The 17,603-nt window shown below is 36.8% G+C and overlaps 1 protein-coding gene across 4 annotated transcripts; it reads right to left on the bottom strand.

Moving 5' to 3' along the window:
* Window positions 1-826: 826 nt before the first annotated feature.
* LOC106071435 (uncharacterized protein C4orf45 homolog) lies at window positions 827-17,581 on the bottom strand. Of its 4 annotated transcripts, XM_013231536.2 has the most exons (7): window positions 17,422-17,581; window positions 16,659-16,742; window positions 7,355-7,578; window positions 6,803-6,861; window positions 6,453-6,599; window positions 2,400-2,413; window positions 827-1,545 (listed from the first exon to the last, which is right to left on the bottom strand). In XM_013231536.2, the coding sequence occupies exons 2-7, from the start codon at window positions 16,738-16,740 to the stop codon at window positions 1,430-1,432; spliced, it is 642 nt and encodes a 213-aa protein (XP_013086990.1). In that variant the 5' UTR covers window positions 16,741-16,742; window positions 17,422-17,581; the 3' UTR covers window positions 827-1,429. The 4 variants fall into 4 exon arrangements, with proteins under 4 accessions (XP_013086990.1, XP_013086994.1, XP_013086993.1 ...); XM_013231540.2 differs by lacking the exon at window positions 2,400-2,413 and having other exon boundaries at window positions 17,422-17,578; XM_013231539.2 differs by lacking the exons at window positions 16,659-16,742; window positions 17,422-17,581 and adding an exon at window positions 9,841-10,776.
* Between the last annotated feature and the right edge of the window lie 22 nt (window positions 17,582-17,603).

The raw sequence follows: 17,603 nt of genomic DNA, 5'->3' as shown, positions 1-17,603 counted from the left end.
ACAGAAGCATACCTAGCGATGTGCCGTTAGAGCGGGCCGCACTTGACATCAGGTGGTGAGGGCATCAAGCTTTCCCACAGTAATTATATTTTATTGAACCTGAGATCCCGATTAAACGGCCTGAGTGTTAAAAGACCGTGTCCCGTCAGCCCGATGTATCGGCCTCGAGCACCTTCCGTTCATCCCGAAGGAGGGCACAATAAAATTGACTGACTAAATCAATTCACTTTCTTAAGATTGATGACATTACAATCCCTACGAGAACATACGCTTCGAAGGAAGATACAAGGCCAACTATTGATACATTTCATAAAAACTACAAAACGAATTTAACGCATTATGGCGTTAGAAGGATGAAGCCCATTACATTATCTACATGTGATTTCAATGCTCTTCACACATAAGAATCGACACGTACAACCCATTATTACGATTAATTTTGCGCTGTAGACGCCAGTATAATGTATTCTTGCAGCTTAGCATGTATGGCTGTGTCACAAGTAAAAGTTTGAGAAATGTTGAAGTCTGAAATACACGTTGTTTTGTAACCAAACATTATTATGTTTTATTTCGTTTAGGGAAACTGCTTCCGAAAATGCATCAACTATTATAGGTATGCCATTGCTCTCTTTCTCTCTCTCTAGATATATATATATATATATATCACGATGTGTAGATAACATATTTTCTGTAATTCTTAGCTGGTTTATTTGTGAATAGGTCCATTGACTGGCGTTAAGTTTTCTGTCTTATTCAGACAACACATTTTTAAGCATAAATACAAGAAATAGTGAAACAAAAAAAAATAAAAAAAATCAAAGGCATATTATATGTTTTTTTTTTCTTTCAATAAAACTTTTTTTTCATTCATAAGTTATTTAATAGGCCTATGACATTTTTATTGGAGTCAAAGGGACCTGTTATATTACCACAAACTTTAAATAACAAGTATTAATCACTTTATAAACTTTGCCTTGACTAGTTTAAGTTCAGCATGAAAAGCCCTTTTGCTGATGATACTGGAATTAGTCAATGGACTTTAATGGGTATTTCACTTATTTCCTGTTTTGTTTTGCTTAAAGATAGTTCTAAGACTAGAAGTGTATTTCAAAATTAGTAGGTCATTCTTAGAATAGATGTATATTCTTGAATAAGTAGGAAAAAAACAACTAAAACAATGCTCAAGGTGCAACTAGTTCATAACTAAGAAATCCCATCAAGTAGATCACGTGACCTTAGAGAGACCAATGGAACTCGTGCTTTTAGTCATCTGTTGAAATACAATTACAATGAGAAAACATTATCCATAAGAACAAAAGCACACTCTTTGAAGCAGATAGTGTTCACTAAGTCACAAGAAAACTTTGAAGCAGATAGTGTTCACTAAGTCACAAGAAAACTTTAAAATTAAACAGCGATGACTTCTTAATTAACAGTATTTTTGAAAAACTCGAGGCTGGATGGATTCGAATGTGCGCATGCGCAGGCTGTCAATCTGCGGATACCGGAAATCTGTTGAAGCCCAGTTTTTAGTAAACACTTGTCCTAAAAGAGACAATAAATAAACACATTGTGACATTAGAAAATTAGAACTAGATCTAAACTTAATAAGTACTTTGAAATCTTTCTTATAAAAAAATCTAATTAGGAGCAATGTAAATAAAAAAAAAAAAGAAATAAAAGGACATTTCTTTAATATTAAATTTGATCCATAAGCATTTATGATAATCTAATACATAAAGTAGAAAGTAAGGCGTATGTATGTATGTATGTATGTTCCCGCATAGAAATCAAAACCGTTTCATCAATCTTGATAAAACTTGGCAGAAATGTTCCTTGGGTACTAACTTAGACCGTAGTGTATGTATTGCAGCCCTAAAAAAAAAAATTGCCCAACTCTATAAAAATACTGTATCTTATAAATCTAGGCCATGTTTACGCTGTACATATATATATATATATGCTGTACGCACGTTTATGAATAGGGTCAGGGTCTACTGGGCGATAGGGTTAGGGTTTGGAAAAAAAACAAACACTCCAAAGTTCTAGATCCGCCCATAGCCACGACTGGGTTAGCAAAGCCACGTGATACAATTCCTTAATCTTGGGAATCCACGGAAACCATGATAACGCCATATTTTTTTAAATTTTTTTTTGTAGGCTATATATGTGAATGTTTTCAAGTAGGCTAGATCTAAATGTTAGAAGTAAATTATCATTGAACATAAACCTCAACTGTTCTATAAAACATCTAACTGGTGTCTATAAATTAAGCATATAAACAAATGTACAAAATATTACTTATAAATGTGTGTAAAAAAAACTTTGACAACATAATGAATAGATCCAGAAGGAACTAAAATTAAAATGATAACACAGAAACAAAAGAAACATCTTACCATCGATGTTAATTCTGTCAATGTATTTGAATAATAGCGAATAATTATTGTATAAAACAATCATTTCCTAAGCCTAGTGGTCGGAGGCCTAGAGAGTAACTAACTAGTTGGTCAACTCACCTCTTCCAATAAAATAACCAACTGTTCAACAACCAACCACCAAAATAATCACTCTTTAACAAACAATCACTAAAAGAGCCACTCTTTAAAACAATTAGTTAAATAGTCACTAAAGTAACTACTCTTTAAAACGAACAATCACTAAAATAACCATTTTTTAAAACAAATAATTACCAAAGTAACCACTCTTTGAAACAATCAATCACTTTAAAAAACACTATTTAAACGACTCTTTAAAACAATAAATTACTAAAAACAAGGTTAAAAAGACAGTTTGTGTGAAAACACAAACAAAATCTGCCCCCGAAGTGGTTCACCCAAGCAGGTAAAAAGGCAGGTTTCAATATTTTCAGAAAGAATATAAGAATTAAATTCTATCAAAGGCAAATGACAGAAGAATGGAGAAAGAAAGTTAACAGATCTTGTGTGGTGCCCCAACGGTCCAGCAGACCAAGGGATAGGTAAAGTGAAGTGTGAACCTGACCTAACTGATGTCATATAATGATTATCTAATTGATATAACTGTTTTGTAAAGGGTCAATCTCTTATTGAAAGCTTCAAAAAATATTTAAAAATTTCTTTATTTAAGTTAACTATGTTTGTAGTGACAGTCTCTACCTGACATTGTAATACATTTGTATAAATAAATATCTCACATAGTTTTCATAAATGAGTTTCAGCTATAGCAAATATTCGTCTTCCTTACTAAATAGTCTTCCAAGTCTGTTACTGTTACTAGTGACTAGATGGACAAATGCTGTGTTTTTATGAAAAAACTGCTTCCATAGTACAGTTGAAAAACTACATTTTTTCGCTTTCAGAAAAGAAAAAAAAGTAGCCGTTGCATCAGAACTTTGATAGGTCTAAAAATATCATCATGTCGGATTTTCATTATCTTTTCTAGTTTACGAGATCCAAATGGGACGTCGCTATATGGGCAAACGGGCAAATGCCAGGTGGGCCGGTACCAAATAGGCCGGACTGGTCGCGACCAAAGAAAAAAAAAATTCAATGCAGACAACTTAAAAAAAAAAGTGACAGCAGCAAGACACAAAGGTCCGAATACGTTTTCTTGTTGTTTTTAATTCTTATTACAATTAACTTGAAATTTGAAGTTTGAAATTCAACAAGAATATCAACAAAAAAAAAAAAAAAAACACTATTCACTGTACGTATTATCATTTGCAAAAAGTTAGACCAGGGGTTCTCATCCTGTGGATCGCGACCCCCTTGGGGGGCGATTGACGATCCAAAATATGGATTGTTATTGTCTACTCTTCTATTGCTGTATGTGTGTGTCGGGGAGGAGGGTCGCCGAGCATAAAAGGTTGAGAACCGCTGCGTTAGACCGTACTTTCTGCTATGCACGAGCGGCATGGACTGCTTTGATGTCTTCGAGGTTGTGTTTGGCCTGATAATTTTGCTGGTCGGCATGGGCCTTTGATGGTACTCCCATTTTTTTCCTTCCCTCCCCCGTCTTTTAATGGTTCCATGAAATGTAACCAAAACGAGGGATGAGAGAGGTTAAGTTAGAAAACATTGATAAAACTCAGCAAAAAGACAATTAGCTCTTTAACAATACTTAATAGAAATTAACTTTAACACATACACACAGCCGCGAAATTGCAAACCACCCAACTTATGCACAGCTCAATATGGGTACAAAGTTTTACTTTCTGCGATTTGAAAAGAAAAAGTAAGTTTCTTGTTGTTTATTTTTAATAACAGATCTAAAAATACTACACTTATGACTTACACAAAAAAAAAATTAATTAAAAAATAAATCTAGATCTAAATCAATTTTTACTATTATAATTAATGGCAAACTTATGCTTAGTATGAAGTCATTAATGATCAAAATTATTACAAAAATTTATATAGCGCTGTCACATCCGATATTTAATGAAAGGAGATTTATATTTTAAATAATGGGTCATGGTATATTCATATACAAATCGCTTTTTTTGAGAATGTACTAGGAGGAAGCAAGAGCTTTTCACATTAAGTAAATGCCTCTCTAACTTTTCTGCTTTCTCTTATCTTTTAATGGAATGGGTTGCCTGAGTCAGTCAGTAAAACCAATGATTTATCATATTTTAAGTCACAGATCAATATGCATGACTAGATTGACACATGAAATGCGTAGGACAAACAATCTTATTTTTTGAAGAAACGTCTGTAATCTACAAGTAATACCAAAAAGCTTCGAACTCATTAGGCTGCTATTGTATTGTTTATAGTTTTCAGACTACATACATGTATAAATAGAATACATTGTGTAATTCTACGAATGCATACATCCAGTTTTCGATGCCTTATCAAACTTTATATATTTTGTAGAGAATTAGGCTTACACCTATAATATAACACATGGGCGTAGCCGGGAGGGATGGTCTTCAAACCATCACTTGCCTCAGACCTCATTGTCTGAAAGGGAAAGTTTACTTACTGCCCCAGTGCAGCCAACGTAAGCAAACTACAGTTTGCAAATTTCATGAGCGTAGCCAAAAGGAATTTTGTGTTTTCCCTTCCCCCGCCAATACAAAAACTAAAGCATTTTACCATTTTCTACCAGTCGCTGGACTAAAGTGAAAAGCAGATTTGGTTTTTGAATTTTTTTAGCGGAAGAGTAGCAGGCTAATTGCACTGTTGATACCTTAGAATATGCATTTTTAAAGCTCAAAGTAACGGAAATAATGCTAGAATAACCGCTTTTTCAAACAAATAATCAAAGGGCCATTTATATTTTAAATATGATTTTTTTAAAGATTTTAAATTTTATTAGTCTTCTTAGAAAATGTATCTACATGTTCGCATTACTTAAAAAAGTATAATATATCATGAGCCTATAAACATAGTATAAAATAAACTCTGGACACACTGATGGGTCTATAGTTCCTATAGTTTGTTTTGTGTTTGTGAAATGTACATTGGAAAGCTTTATAAACATCTCATTATAAACCTCAAGAAAACAAATATAGTTCGTCCATCGTGGTTTGATGATGACAACTTTTGTCATCCAGGAAGATGAGGGCTTAGCACTGGCGTTTTGTACCTTCTCATGTCTTGTGAGTCCTATGTGAGCCCACTACACACTGGGCACACTACACCCTGGGCACACTACACCCTGGCCACACTACACACTGGGCACACTACACACTGGCCACACTACACACTGGCCACACTACACCCTGGGCACACTACACCCTGGGCACACTACACACTGGCCACACTACACCCTGGGCACACTACACACTGGCCACACTACACCCTGGGCACACTACACACTGGCCACACTACACCCTGGCCACACTACACACTGGCCACACTACACACTGGCCACACTACACCCTGGGCAGGTTATTGCAGCTGGAGCTTGTGTCATTAGCCTTGCTTTTTTTGTCTCTCTGACGCTTTTCTTCTGCCAGCGCTGTTCTCTTGTCCTCAGCAATTTGTGCGCCAGTTTTCACAGCGCGACGCCATGATGTTCTGTCACGTGCTTCTGTTTCCCAGGGTGGCTGGGTCAATGCTGAACGCTTTCAGAGAAGCTTTGAGAGTGTCCCTAAAGCGTTTCTTTGTCCCTTGTGAGCGCTTTCCTTCCCTTAATTGACCATACAGGAGTCGTTAAGGGGTGCGGCGTACTTCCACTCTGCAGATGTTTTTTTGCATGTTTTCCATATACTGTCCACGTTTCTGAGGCATAAAGCAATGTAGAGAGGATGACAGCTCGAGAAACTAATAGTACCGATGTGGCAGAGAATATTTAATTGACCATAACGAGTAATATCGGTATCGGTAGATTACGGTAAGTCACGCTTTGCGGAGTATAGAAAGGTGCTAGGTGTTCGATTTTGTTTTTATTTTGTAATGTTTGCGGGGTATACGCGTGTGCGGGGTATACGCGTGTGCGGGGGTATACACAGCAGAACTTACCTGTGCGATGAGCTGTCTTCAGACTCCGTTTGTCGCCGTGCCTCTTCAAGGACGAGTGCTGAATGCTTGCTTTTAGAAGAAAGACACGGACGTCCAGAGGAAGCTGATCTAGGCAAAGTGGGGTCCATCTCTTTGGGTCCAGGAAACCTGGGATACACACGCATCGAGTTTTTAGTTTCATGTAATAATTTCTTTTCTATGTATTTAAATGTTGTTTAATACTCTAAAAAACTGTTGTTGATTTTAAAAAAAAACATTATACATTAGCCTAGTAGACCTAAATTACATTTTGGAATATGTCTCTTTTTACTTCCCTCTTTAATGTGAATAAATTATCAATAAAAACATACCAAGCTCCAATAAACTCATGCGTCTTTTTGTCTTCGGCTAATTGTCGAAAATCCCCGAGCTTAAAAGAAAAGAAAAATGTATGTATTTATCAACAAAACTCATTTCAGAACCAATGTGTAAAAGTCTCATCGAAGTAATTTTTTGTTCTTTTAAAATTCAGCTATCAGGGGGTGCAAGTGAAGTAAACTGTTTTAGCTGTGAACTGTTTACGAGGGTGTCATGTGGACATCACAACAACCAATCAGGTTTACCTACCAAGCAATTACCCATTCGTCCTCGTGGACCAAAAGACGTCCTACGTATCGTGAATTAGACACCAAAGCTTTTTCTAGGATAGAGAGCTAGCTATATATATAGCTTGGAACTCAAGTAATTCACTCATTCACGTGATGGCCATGCCCGATTTCGCTTCAAGATATACCAACTAAGGACTATCATGGATTAATATAGTTTAACGTCGATAGACATAAGATAATAGAATACAAGCTATTGAAACACCTATCTAGATCGCCCAAAGACCTATTTAAAAAAGGTCTAGACTATCTACTAACCACTATCTGCTGTCCCGTTCTGGGTGGAGCCCAGTCTACCAGCCAAGGGACGCCCCAGCCAATCTCCCCAGGCAAAGCACATCGTGGTTTCTGAGAAGTGGCGCCCGGAGCTGGTCGAAACAGATAACTGGTGTCCGAACTAAATAGAGGTGAGGTTTCTCCAATACCAATGACATGGGTGTCTTCCACTAGGTGCGGGCGGTAGTCTCGAATGCCGTCAGGACCTGCGGGAAAAATACAATAATTCTATTACTAAAAATGATACATTGTATTGTTAAGTTCCGAAGACATTGCCATTATTATTAAGATTGTAAAGCTAAAAAAATCAAGATAAAAAAAATCTACTCTTGCAGATAGAAAGCGACTATGAAAAATGACTACAATTACAATATACTCTATTGTGATATCAGCCGAAGGGATGGTGACAAACTAGCCTCCAATATATGATCGAGACCCTGAACCGAAATAAGAAGTATCTTATTGCCTGTCAGAGTGCGCTGCTAGTGGAGAACTGTCACGCAGCCACATCATTACTAAATACGTTCGTGGACACTTTGGAATTTCATGATGACGTGGCAGAATAAATTATCATATTATTATAGTTCGTCCATCGTGGTTCGATGATGACCACTTTGTCATCCAGGGAGCTTAGGGCTTTGCACTGGGGTTTTATGTCTCCTCATGTGGCTGGTGAGACCTATGTGAGCCCGGAATGTTCGGCTGCACACTGGGCAGGTTATTCCAGCTGGAGCTAATGTCATTGGCCTTACTTTTCTTCTCTGTCGTTTTTCTTCTGCCAGCGTGGTTCTCTTTTCCTCAGCAGCCTGTGCGCCAGTTTTCACAGCGCGACGCCATGATGCTCTGTCATGTGCCTCTGTCTCCCAGGTGCCTGGGTCTATGCTGAACGCCTTCAGAGAAGCTTTTGAGGGTGTCCTTGAAGCGCTTTCTTTGACCACCGTGCGAGCGCTTTCCTTCGCTTAGTTGGCCATACAAGAGTCGTTTAGGGATGCGGTGGTCTTCCATTCTGCAGACGTGTCCTGCCCATCGCAGCTGAGACTGCATTATGGTTGTATGGATGGTTTGCAGAATAAATAAATATTAACAAATGTCTAACGCAATAGCACACTATGTAAACATTACGATTAGATATTTTAACGATGTTTTTTTAAAATCTTACATTGTGTTGCAAGGCCATAACCTTTCGGGGTATAAAGAGCGAATTCTTCTTTTTCACATCTATTCATTTTTTTTCTTCTAATTTATGAATGCTTTTTAAATTTTAGACTACAATCAGAAAACGATGTCTACAATATTTTCAAATTAAGATGGTATGTTTTACAAAGCAGGAACTGAGATTGCCAAAATGAGAGTTACCTTTTCTTGTAGACGGAACTTCACAATGACATCATTTGAAAATGAATTACAATTCATGCATTAATATTTTTTTTACTGCTAGAACTACTTGGTGGACAGTGATATATATATATATATATATATATATATTAAATTTTATTATGTTTTAAAAATAGTCCGTCTATCTCTCTCCCAAGTATTTCTCAAATCCATTTGACATGTTTAAAATGACCAACTCATAAATCAGTTTCCTATCACTCATAGAAAAAATAGAAATGGCTGCTTAGAGAAAAGAAAATACCTTGCCTAAGACAACCGCAGTCAGCGAAAAGAGAATTTGGACTTCCGGCGGACAAAGGCATTGTCATATGAGACAAAATATGCAGGTTGCTATTGGGTCTGTCACCGTCCGTGTGGTTGCTATTGGGTCTGTCACCGTCTGTGTGGTTACGTGGTCCACTCATTAGTGTTGGGACTCGAAGACAATAATTCTTCTCCGTCTTCTTATTTATTATTATATATCATATTATTATTATGATTCTTATATTATTATAATTATTATAATATTTTAAAAATTATATTATTATTAGTAGGCCTATATTATGATTATTTTTTTTTCAGAACTCCTAAGACTTAGCCAAAATAATTTCTTTTCATTTTGCGAAATCGGAATCAAAATATCTCTTCTCTAGTCTCCGGAAAAATACGAAAAGAAAATAAATGACTCTGAAGTGGTTCCTTTAAGCTGTACAGGTCCAAGAGAGATGTTTCGAGACTGCTCCCACCCATAACCTGCTAGGCTAGCACATTTATTGCTGGCTGATAAATAAGAAAGAGATTCTTCACTGCATGAAAGTTTCCCCAACATCTGAAAGTCAGTTATTTCAATGCAATGCAAAATGATCATCCTGCTAGTGCAGTTTTCGTGAGTCAGAGCACCACCAGATGTGGTCAGAGTATAGACTTTAATTAGGCTTCCTCGGTTAGTTCTATTCATAGGATTACATTATAGGAGACTAGTGTTGGGACAATAACAACAACAAATAGATAGTGCTCGTTCTGAAGTCACTTCTAGTCAGATCAAAACAACGGAGTATATAAAGTTGATATGTAAAATTCTTTACTGCACTTACTCATCAAGATATGTTTATCATTCGAGGTCTGACAGAGCGAGTACACAAATTATTAGAAGGTTTAGCGTGTATCGTAGACTACTGTGTACTTGTAGTCTGCACACTATCTCGACATCAATATCTTTTCTCAGACTGCTTATAACATCTAGTCTGTTGAACTTATTGATATGATACACATACACAGATACCCACATACACGTATGGGTTGTTATAAATTATTCATTACACAAGACGCTTTCCTTTTCTTATCTAATGTACCAGTTCGTACGTGTTGGTGTGTACATGTGTCGGGGATAGTCTCAGACACAATGTACAGGTGCTTGCAACTATTAGTAGGACACGCATGTACAATCAAATAATCAATACATGCTGTAATGTCACGAAGACCTGTGTTTAGTCTGGAGGCCGTCATGCGAAACTTAACCCTGTGCCAGGACCTACTCTTAAACAAGGGGTAGACAATCTACTGCGCCACGCGTGTCAGATTTGGCACGCAGAGTTATTGTAAAGAGGCAGGATCCAATTCGATATTTTTACAAGAATAAAACAAAATGATCGAAAAGAATTATCCACTTCTTTCATATCAACTCATGTGATAAATACAAATTCTATTGCAGGAAATCCATTTATTGCTTGTAATTTCTCTCTTGTAAACACGAGAGCTTGACAGAAATCTTTTATTTATGCGTTTTAAGTTTACGACAGGGTGACTAACTAATTACCTAAGGGTACCACTTTGTGTTAAGTTCTTCACATTTTGCAATAAAGATTTTCATATGACTAACTTCTTAGGTTTTGTTTTTCATAAGACTGATATTAGAAGCATGTTCATATTATCAACCGAAGTCTACAACTTAATTGCAATGGTGCTATTGGTCCAGAAGTTTCTTATATTGTCATGTAACTATTTTAAAAAATCATTATTTAAAAAAAATACAACAAATGGGAAGAACTCCGCCCATATAACTATAACTACCAATAATGAACAAGTTATTTCTCTTTTTCGATATAAAAAAAAGTTAAATACCCAAAATTAATTGACTAAATTAGTTTTTTTGTTTATTGATTCATGTTTTGTTAGGTACAATAAATAATTGCTAAAAGTATCAACTTGAGAATGCGTGAGGGAGAAATAGCGTTAACAATTATTTAAGAGGACTAAACCCAACAAATTGAGCCATATCTGTGAATACTGAAATATTCGTTTCCCTTGTTGCTATGAAACAAAATAATTTATTACCAGTTATTAATTGTCTAATGGGTCACTTTTTATTTATTGATTCATGTCTTTCTATGTCAATGAACAGCCGTGCGAAGTTTCAAGTTAATGTGAGAATAGATGTGGCAGAAATAATGTGGACATTTTATCAGACAGACAGAGTTTCTAGGCACTGTGTTAAAAAAAGGTGTCATCATTCTTCCAAATGTAGATCTTGTTCTTATCACGAGGTTTCCTCGATTTGAGATGTATTGGAAATTCTAAGATTTCATAAATTATTATTACAACTCGTATAAATTTCAGAGATGACTGGTCAGTTATGTAGTAGTTTCTTCGATTTGAAAGGCATTTTGAATTTGAGTATTTAATAAATTATATAATTATAACTCATATAAATGTCAGAGATGACTAATCGTGGGGTATACGCTCTGGGCTGTCGTCTCAATTGTCCCGGGTACGAATCCTGCCCACCACTTTGCCCCGCAGTCTGGCGTGAGGTTTGGCTAGGATGTAACAATCTTTAAGTCTGTTGTGATCATCTGAAACATAATCAAAACATAATCATTTAATACAATGAACTCCCTTTATGTTATATTCAGTTTTCTCCCACAATGACCTATAATGTATTTGTTTAATTTATCTACGGTTATTAGACTGAAAGAAATATTTCCCTTGGTCTTAAGTGTCCACATTAAGTCAATAAATAAATGTATTAACCATTGTGAAAATAAAATATTCAAATATATTGTTACGATCTCTCCTACTATCCAGGCTTTCTTCTTACTGCACCACACGACACAACGAACTTAAAGAACCTCACAACTCAGCAGGGCTCCAAAGTAACAGTAACAGTTTAATTTCAAATACATTACAAATACTGTACAGTTGGCAACAACATCACACTAACTGTCCAAAACCTAGCCTTGCTCCGCCTGGCTTCACACACCGTCTGTCTAACTTCGCCTCGTCTGGTCACATTGCGAGGTAAGATGAAGTGAATTGATTCTGACACACTCGCTCTTATATAGTGTCTCTACTGGCCTCGAACCTTCTTGACCACTCCAGTTGATCACTTTCGCCCACTGGCGGATCCAGAACTTTTGAGAGGGGGACGATTTTTTTCCAAACCCTAACCCTAATGCCCAGTAAACCCTGACCCTATGCATAAACGTGCGTATATATATAGAATTTTAAAAAAAAGCAGCATTTCTCAACCTTTGGTGAAAAAGAAAACAACTGAGGCAGTGCTATAAGGTTCCCAAGTGGGGTTCGGGGCGAAGCCCCGACGACAAAAGCGTTTTCTTTCTTTTTTCACTGCAGAAAAATATTCTCCTGACATTTACAGCTCATTATTCACCAATGGAGTTCGGGGCGAAGCCCCGCCGCCAAATGCGTTTTCTTGCATTCTTCACTGTAGAAACGCATTCTCCTGACATCTACAGCTAATTATTCATCAATGGAGTTCGGGGCGAAGCCCCGCCGCCAAAAGCGTTTTCTTGCATACTTCACAGAAGAAACGTATTCTCCTGACCTAAAGCTCATTATTCATACTATTAAAAAAAGGACCTTTTGAATAATGTACTTGAAAAATATTCGAATATGAATTTATAGGCCCTTAATACATTGCAAAAAATCCGATCTGTTCCTTGAAAAGATAAGATACCCCACATATTTAGATTTTGGCTTTGAGGATCTCCGCTGAAAAAAATTTTTTCGATAAATTATATTCAATAAAATCAAAGTATAAATTGTGAGTTATAGTCCCAAATTTAATCAACTAGAAAAATATGAGATTGAGTAAAGGTTAGAAAAAGGCGAGCATGTAGAAATGTTTAGAACTCATCTCAATCGTGACTCTTAAACTGAAAAATTTCGTTTGAATTCTAACTTTTCGAATGCAAAGTCTTTCTTAAAATAATTATGATAAATTCATATGAAATTACATAAACTCTGTCTGGAAATGGGAGGGGCGGTAGAGTGAAAACGATTAATCCTCGCTCCTTTAATAATTTCTGCTAAAGATTGCATTTGGCATTAAAGAATAGGGGTGGGGCGACTCGATATAAGAATTTAATTTATAGTATCTATAAATTATATTAGTGACAAAGAGAAAAAGTATTGGTTTGTCCGATGGGGGAATGGCGATTGCATGAATCGCCCCTCCCACCTGGTACAACCCTTTTTCATTTAAATTTTACTAATGATAAAATTTGAGATTAGAGTGTGGCACGACATAATATACAATGGGTCACATATCAATACGTAGTTTATATTATATAGATATTCAACTAATTTTGTTCACAAACTATGATTCTCAATAAAAATAGGAGAGCCCCCCCCCCCACTCAGAGGGCTAGAGTGGGGAGGGCAATACATGCAATCGCCCCCCCCCCCCAACCTCACCGAAACGGCCAAGATACCAGAAGGCGAGCGACATAATATAAATCTATATATTAATTCAATTTATTTTGTTCACAAACTATGATTTCTCCATTAAAGTAGGACCGCCCCCCCCCCCCTCAAAAGGTTTAGGTGGGAAGGGCAGTAGAGATAAATCGGCAAACAGGGAACGACATAATACAAAGATCGGTTAAAATATCAATAACAAGTTTTAATCACATAGATATTTAATTAATTCTGTTAGCAAGCTGTGATTTCTACAAAGAAATTGGACCGCCCCCCCCCACTCCAAAGTTTATGGGGTGGGGGGGGGCGGGATTGATACCATCGCCCCCTCCCGACCCCACCAAATCGGCCAACATACTAGAGGGGGGGGGGCGAATAATCTAAAAATAGGTTGAAATATAAATAATTAGTATATATTATTAACATCAGTAATGAATTCGTATACAAATTGTGTGAATTCTATACTAAAATTCGTCGGTCCTCCCCGAAAGGAGGGGGGGGGGGTCCGGCCGAGTGGGGGGGGCAATCGCCCCTACCGCCCCCGCCACCCCCCCCCCCCATCTGGATCCGCCAGTGCTTTCGCCGTGACTTGCGTGCGTAATATTAACGACACTGGTCCTTGCCGAACTGGCGTGTACTGTTACTGGTCTCGGTTGACCGCTCGTCCTGCGCTGGACTGTGGGGATTTGGGTAGGCTAAAAACACACAGCACTACCCCCATCTGTGTCACCACCAGGTTTACAACAATATTTTCTTTAAATATTTATTGACGTTTTAGTTGGCTAAGATGAAGATGATTATTTCAGATCTTATAAACAGCTGCTATATAGGCACGGAGAGATAGACCTACTCATAAGTATCTTCCCTGAGCGGTTTCATTTAAAAACGGTGACAGCTTCGTTCAGTTTTTAAGAACTAACTAACTTATATGAATTGGAAAATCATGAATTTACATAAGAATAATTTACAGTCATTTAAGTGTACTAGGCTATGTACAAATGTATGGGCTTATAGGCCTTTTTAAAATGATTTTTTTTTATGAGTAGGCCTACCATTAAAGAAAGAAATAGAAGGTAAAGCTAAAGCATTCGGTAAAATTGTATGTTACTGGAAAGTCTAGTGACTTTTTGAAATGTTTACTGGAGACAATAGTGTCACGAAAATTTGGCATTACAAATCTATCCTTTGATTAGGGTATCACATAGGACTCCGTAACCCACTGGCATTCTTTAGCGCGTAGGTTTTTATGGTCAATATCTTTTGTATGCAGGTGTAAAAGATCTTAGATCTAAGCATTAATGCCTCTATCCTCCCCACCCCACCCCAAAAAAAAATCATTAAGTAACACGCACGTATCAAACGTAATTCTTGTATATCTCCACTTTATTTGTTAGACATTACAAGTGGTTAGGACGAGAAAGTGATTATCTTATCCCTCTGGCAATATTACATGCAAAGGTTTCTTCTTCAAACAAAATAACCCAGAGGGACAGAGGTTGTATAGGAATTATTTTGTCCAAGCAATGGCCAGCTGCTGTACATTTATCTGCTAATATTTCACCCAAAATTCACTGCTAGCTAATTAATTAACTCATTGATAAACATATCGAGAATGTTCTTAGGGTTAGGGTTAGGTTATCTGAAAGTAATGAACGAAAATTGCTTTTAACATGGGTATAACATTTCCGGCTAAGATAGTACACGTTAGTCTGACACCTTCCGTCTTAGCACGACTAGGTTTCATCTTGACACGCCATTTAACACGTGACCGTAGGTCCCCAATCAGAAGAGACATTCCCGTCTACAAACAACGTAGGTTAAGGTGACATCCGCTTTGGTGGTTGAGGAGCAGGCCATTTTTTCGTTTGGCTCGCTTTTCCTCTAGAACGGAGGCGGACGTTGTTTTTATGTCCATAGCTTTCTTTGTTACCATCTCTCTCCACATAGTTTAGTACTATGTCTTCTCAGTAGTCTAGATTGATGCTCGACTGACCAAACCTACCCATGCCACGTATGCGGCCGGCTTTTGAAAACGAGGATTGGACTTTACAGTCATCTTGGAGTCCATAGGATATGAGAAATGTGCTTATCTTCGATCACGAAGGAGGAGCTATATATATGTCCACTGCATTGAGGTTCCGTTTGACTAGTAGTACACGTAGCCTGCTTAAAATTACATTTCCTTACGCTTGGTCAGACGTGGCAGTAAGAAATTGTAGCTTTCAATGATATGTGTAACCAGTGTAAGCCTACAAATTAACGTGTCCGGAGCTTTATCAACATAACTCGTGTTCCATATGTACAGCTGATTCTTGTAAACATTTAGAATACATGATTTATTGAATCAATATTAAGCCAAAACATTCTAAAACAATTTCCTATGTTTAAACAAGAGCTTCCGGCTGAACTACCCCCCGCGTACTGTCAAGGGCCGCCTCTGAATCATTAAAAAAAAAAAGTAAAGTAAAGTTATCCCTTTCAGATCTTGCGATCAATTGGGACAAGTGATGTAAAGTTCATCTGTTTCTATTTCCGACGGTCAACAAGGGTGTCATGTGGCCAACACAATGACCAATCGCCTTCACTTTCCCGACGTATGTGAGTTACCCATTAGAGAGGGTGAACTTGAACACCACGCCCCCTTCCTCTGCATCATTGAGGATGTCAGATGATATACATAAAATAGCAATGATCTTAGGATATGTTAAGTTCCCCTATACAAAAAGAGACTAAACTAGATTTAGGTCAATGTTGCATCTTGACATAGATTTTAACTATTAAAACTGTATTAATGCCATTTACAATTTAATACAACAAAAATAGAACGGAAAAAAAACCCCGATCAAAGCAGAGTAAAAGCAAAGCTAGTAATTAATATATGCAAGGCCCATAGACTGTCTATGGGTGGCCACATTACTTAAGATTATATACTCCCCCCCCCACTCCATTATTATTAACAGTTTCATTTCACATAGGCTAAATATGTTGCTCCCTACCCAGTGGCGTAGCTAGGGTGGGGGGAGGAGGAGGGAGAATTTGATAATCTCCCCACTTGAGAGGGGACCCCCAAATGAGTGGGGGGTTTTTACATTAAATATTAATATTGCACAAAATGCAGAGGCCCCCAAAGAGGGCAAGCCACCCCCCAGGCCCCCTAATGATGGAAAATTCCTAGCTACGCCTCTGTCCCTACCTGTGTATATCACGTTTCCTTTGAATGGATCCTTATATGGGAAAATATTCTCAACATAATTTGTTTCTTGATTTGACTCCATCGCTGAAACAACAGATTAGTGTTTTATATACACGAGGAAAAAATTACAAGAGCTTTATAAAAAAAAAGTTTGGCCTACTTCAGATTATTAAGTTACTCATCGAGATACGATAGAACATTGAAACATGTTTATACATGGGCCTGTTTGTTTAGATGCTCTAGGAAAATATCACTTAATTTTTTTTCTTTTAATTTTAAACTATAAGCTTTATACCTATTAGAGAGTAGATTTTTTGGGGGTAGCATCTATATTTTAACAACTCGAGGAGCCATATAGGCTTGTGTATTGTTCAACTATAAAAAAAAAAATTACCGCCAAAGTCTATGAATGAGAATTAGAATATATTTAGAATATATGTAGGTCTTTTTTTTCTTCTCTTTCTTCTATTGAATATAATAAATCCAACAACTTAAAGTAAATTAAATATAAATAATTGTAGTTCATCTTAAATTAGTTTATGTTAATTTGTGCATACATTTTTTATGTTTTCATATTCTCTTTAATTGAATATTTTTATACGATTTAATTTTGTTGTTGTTGTTGATGCTCAATTTTCATATTAAGTCCGGCAATACACGATTGCACACAAGTAGCCTAGGTCCTAAATAGACTTGCTTTTAATATTTAAAAAAATATAACATGTTATCTAGGGTAGGCCTACTAAATACTCTATTCACTCACCTCTTAAAAATCAGAATGAAGTGTATATTATAGTCTAAATGAAAGCTTTATTTTTAAATATTATAGATCTATATAAAAGAAATCCTTAGTCAGCTACTTCTATCTTGATCTAGCTACAGTCGGTCTATAACAGTTTAACGCACTGTTGATGTTCGAAAAGCTCTTACGGAGAATTACGTTGG

The sequence above is a fragment of the Biomphalaria glabrata genome, chromosome 2 (assembly GCF_947242115.1).
Source record: "Biomphalaria glabrata chromosome 2, xgBioGlab47.1, whole genome shotgun sequence".
Taxonomy (NCBI): domain Eukaryota; kingdom Metazoa; phylum Mollusca; class Gastropoda; family Planorbidae; genus Biomphalaria; species Biomphalaria glabrata.
The sequence above is the reverse complement of the archived record's forward strand: the minus strand, read 5'-3'. Positions and strand labels throughout refer to the sequence as shown.

Bases quoted from the DNA above. Each gene is read 5' to 3' on its own strand.
- LOC106071435 (XM_013231536.2), bottom strand. From the start codon at position 16,740: ATGGAGTCAAATCAAGAAACAAATTATGTTGAGAATATTTTCCCATAT. The intron at 7,579-16,658 runs GTAGGGACAGAG...TTTTTCCCGCAG, and splicing joins AGGAAACGTGATATACACAG to GTCCTGACGGCATTCGAGAC. The intron at 6,600-6,802 runs GTATGTTTTTAT...TGTGTATCCCAG, and splicing joins CATGAGTTTATTGGAGCTTG to GTTTCCTGGACCCAAAGAGA.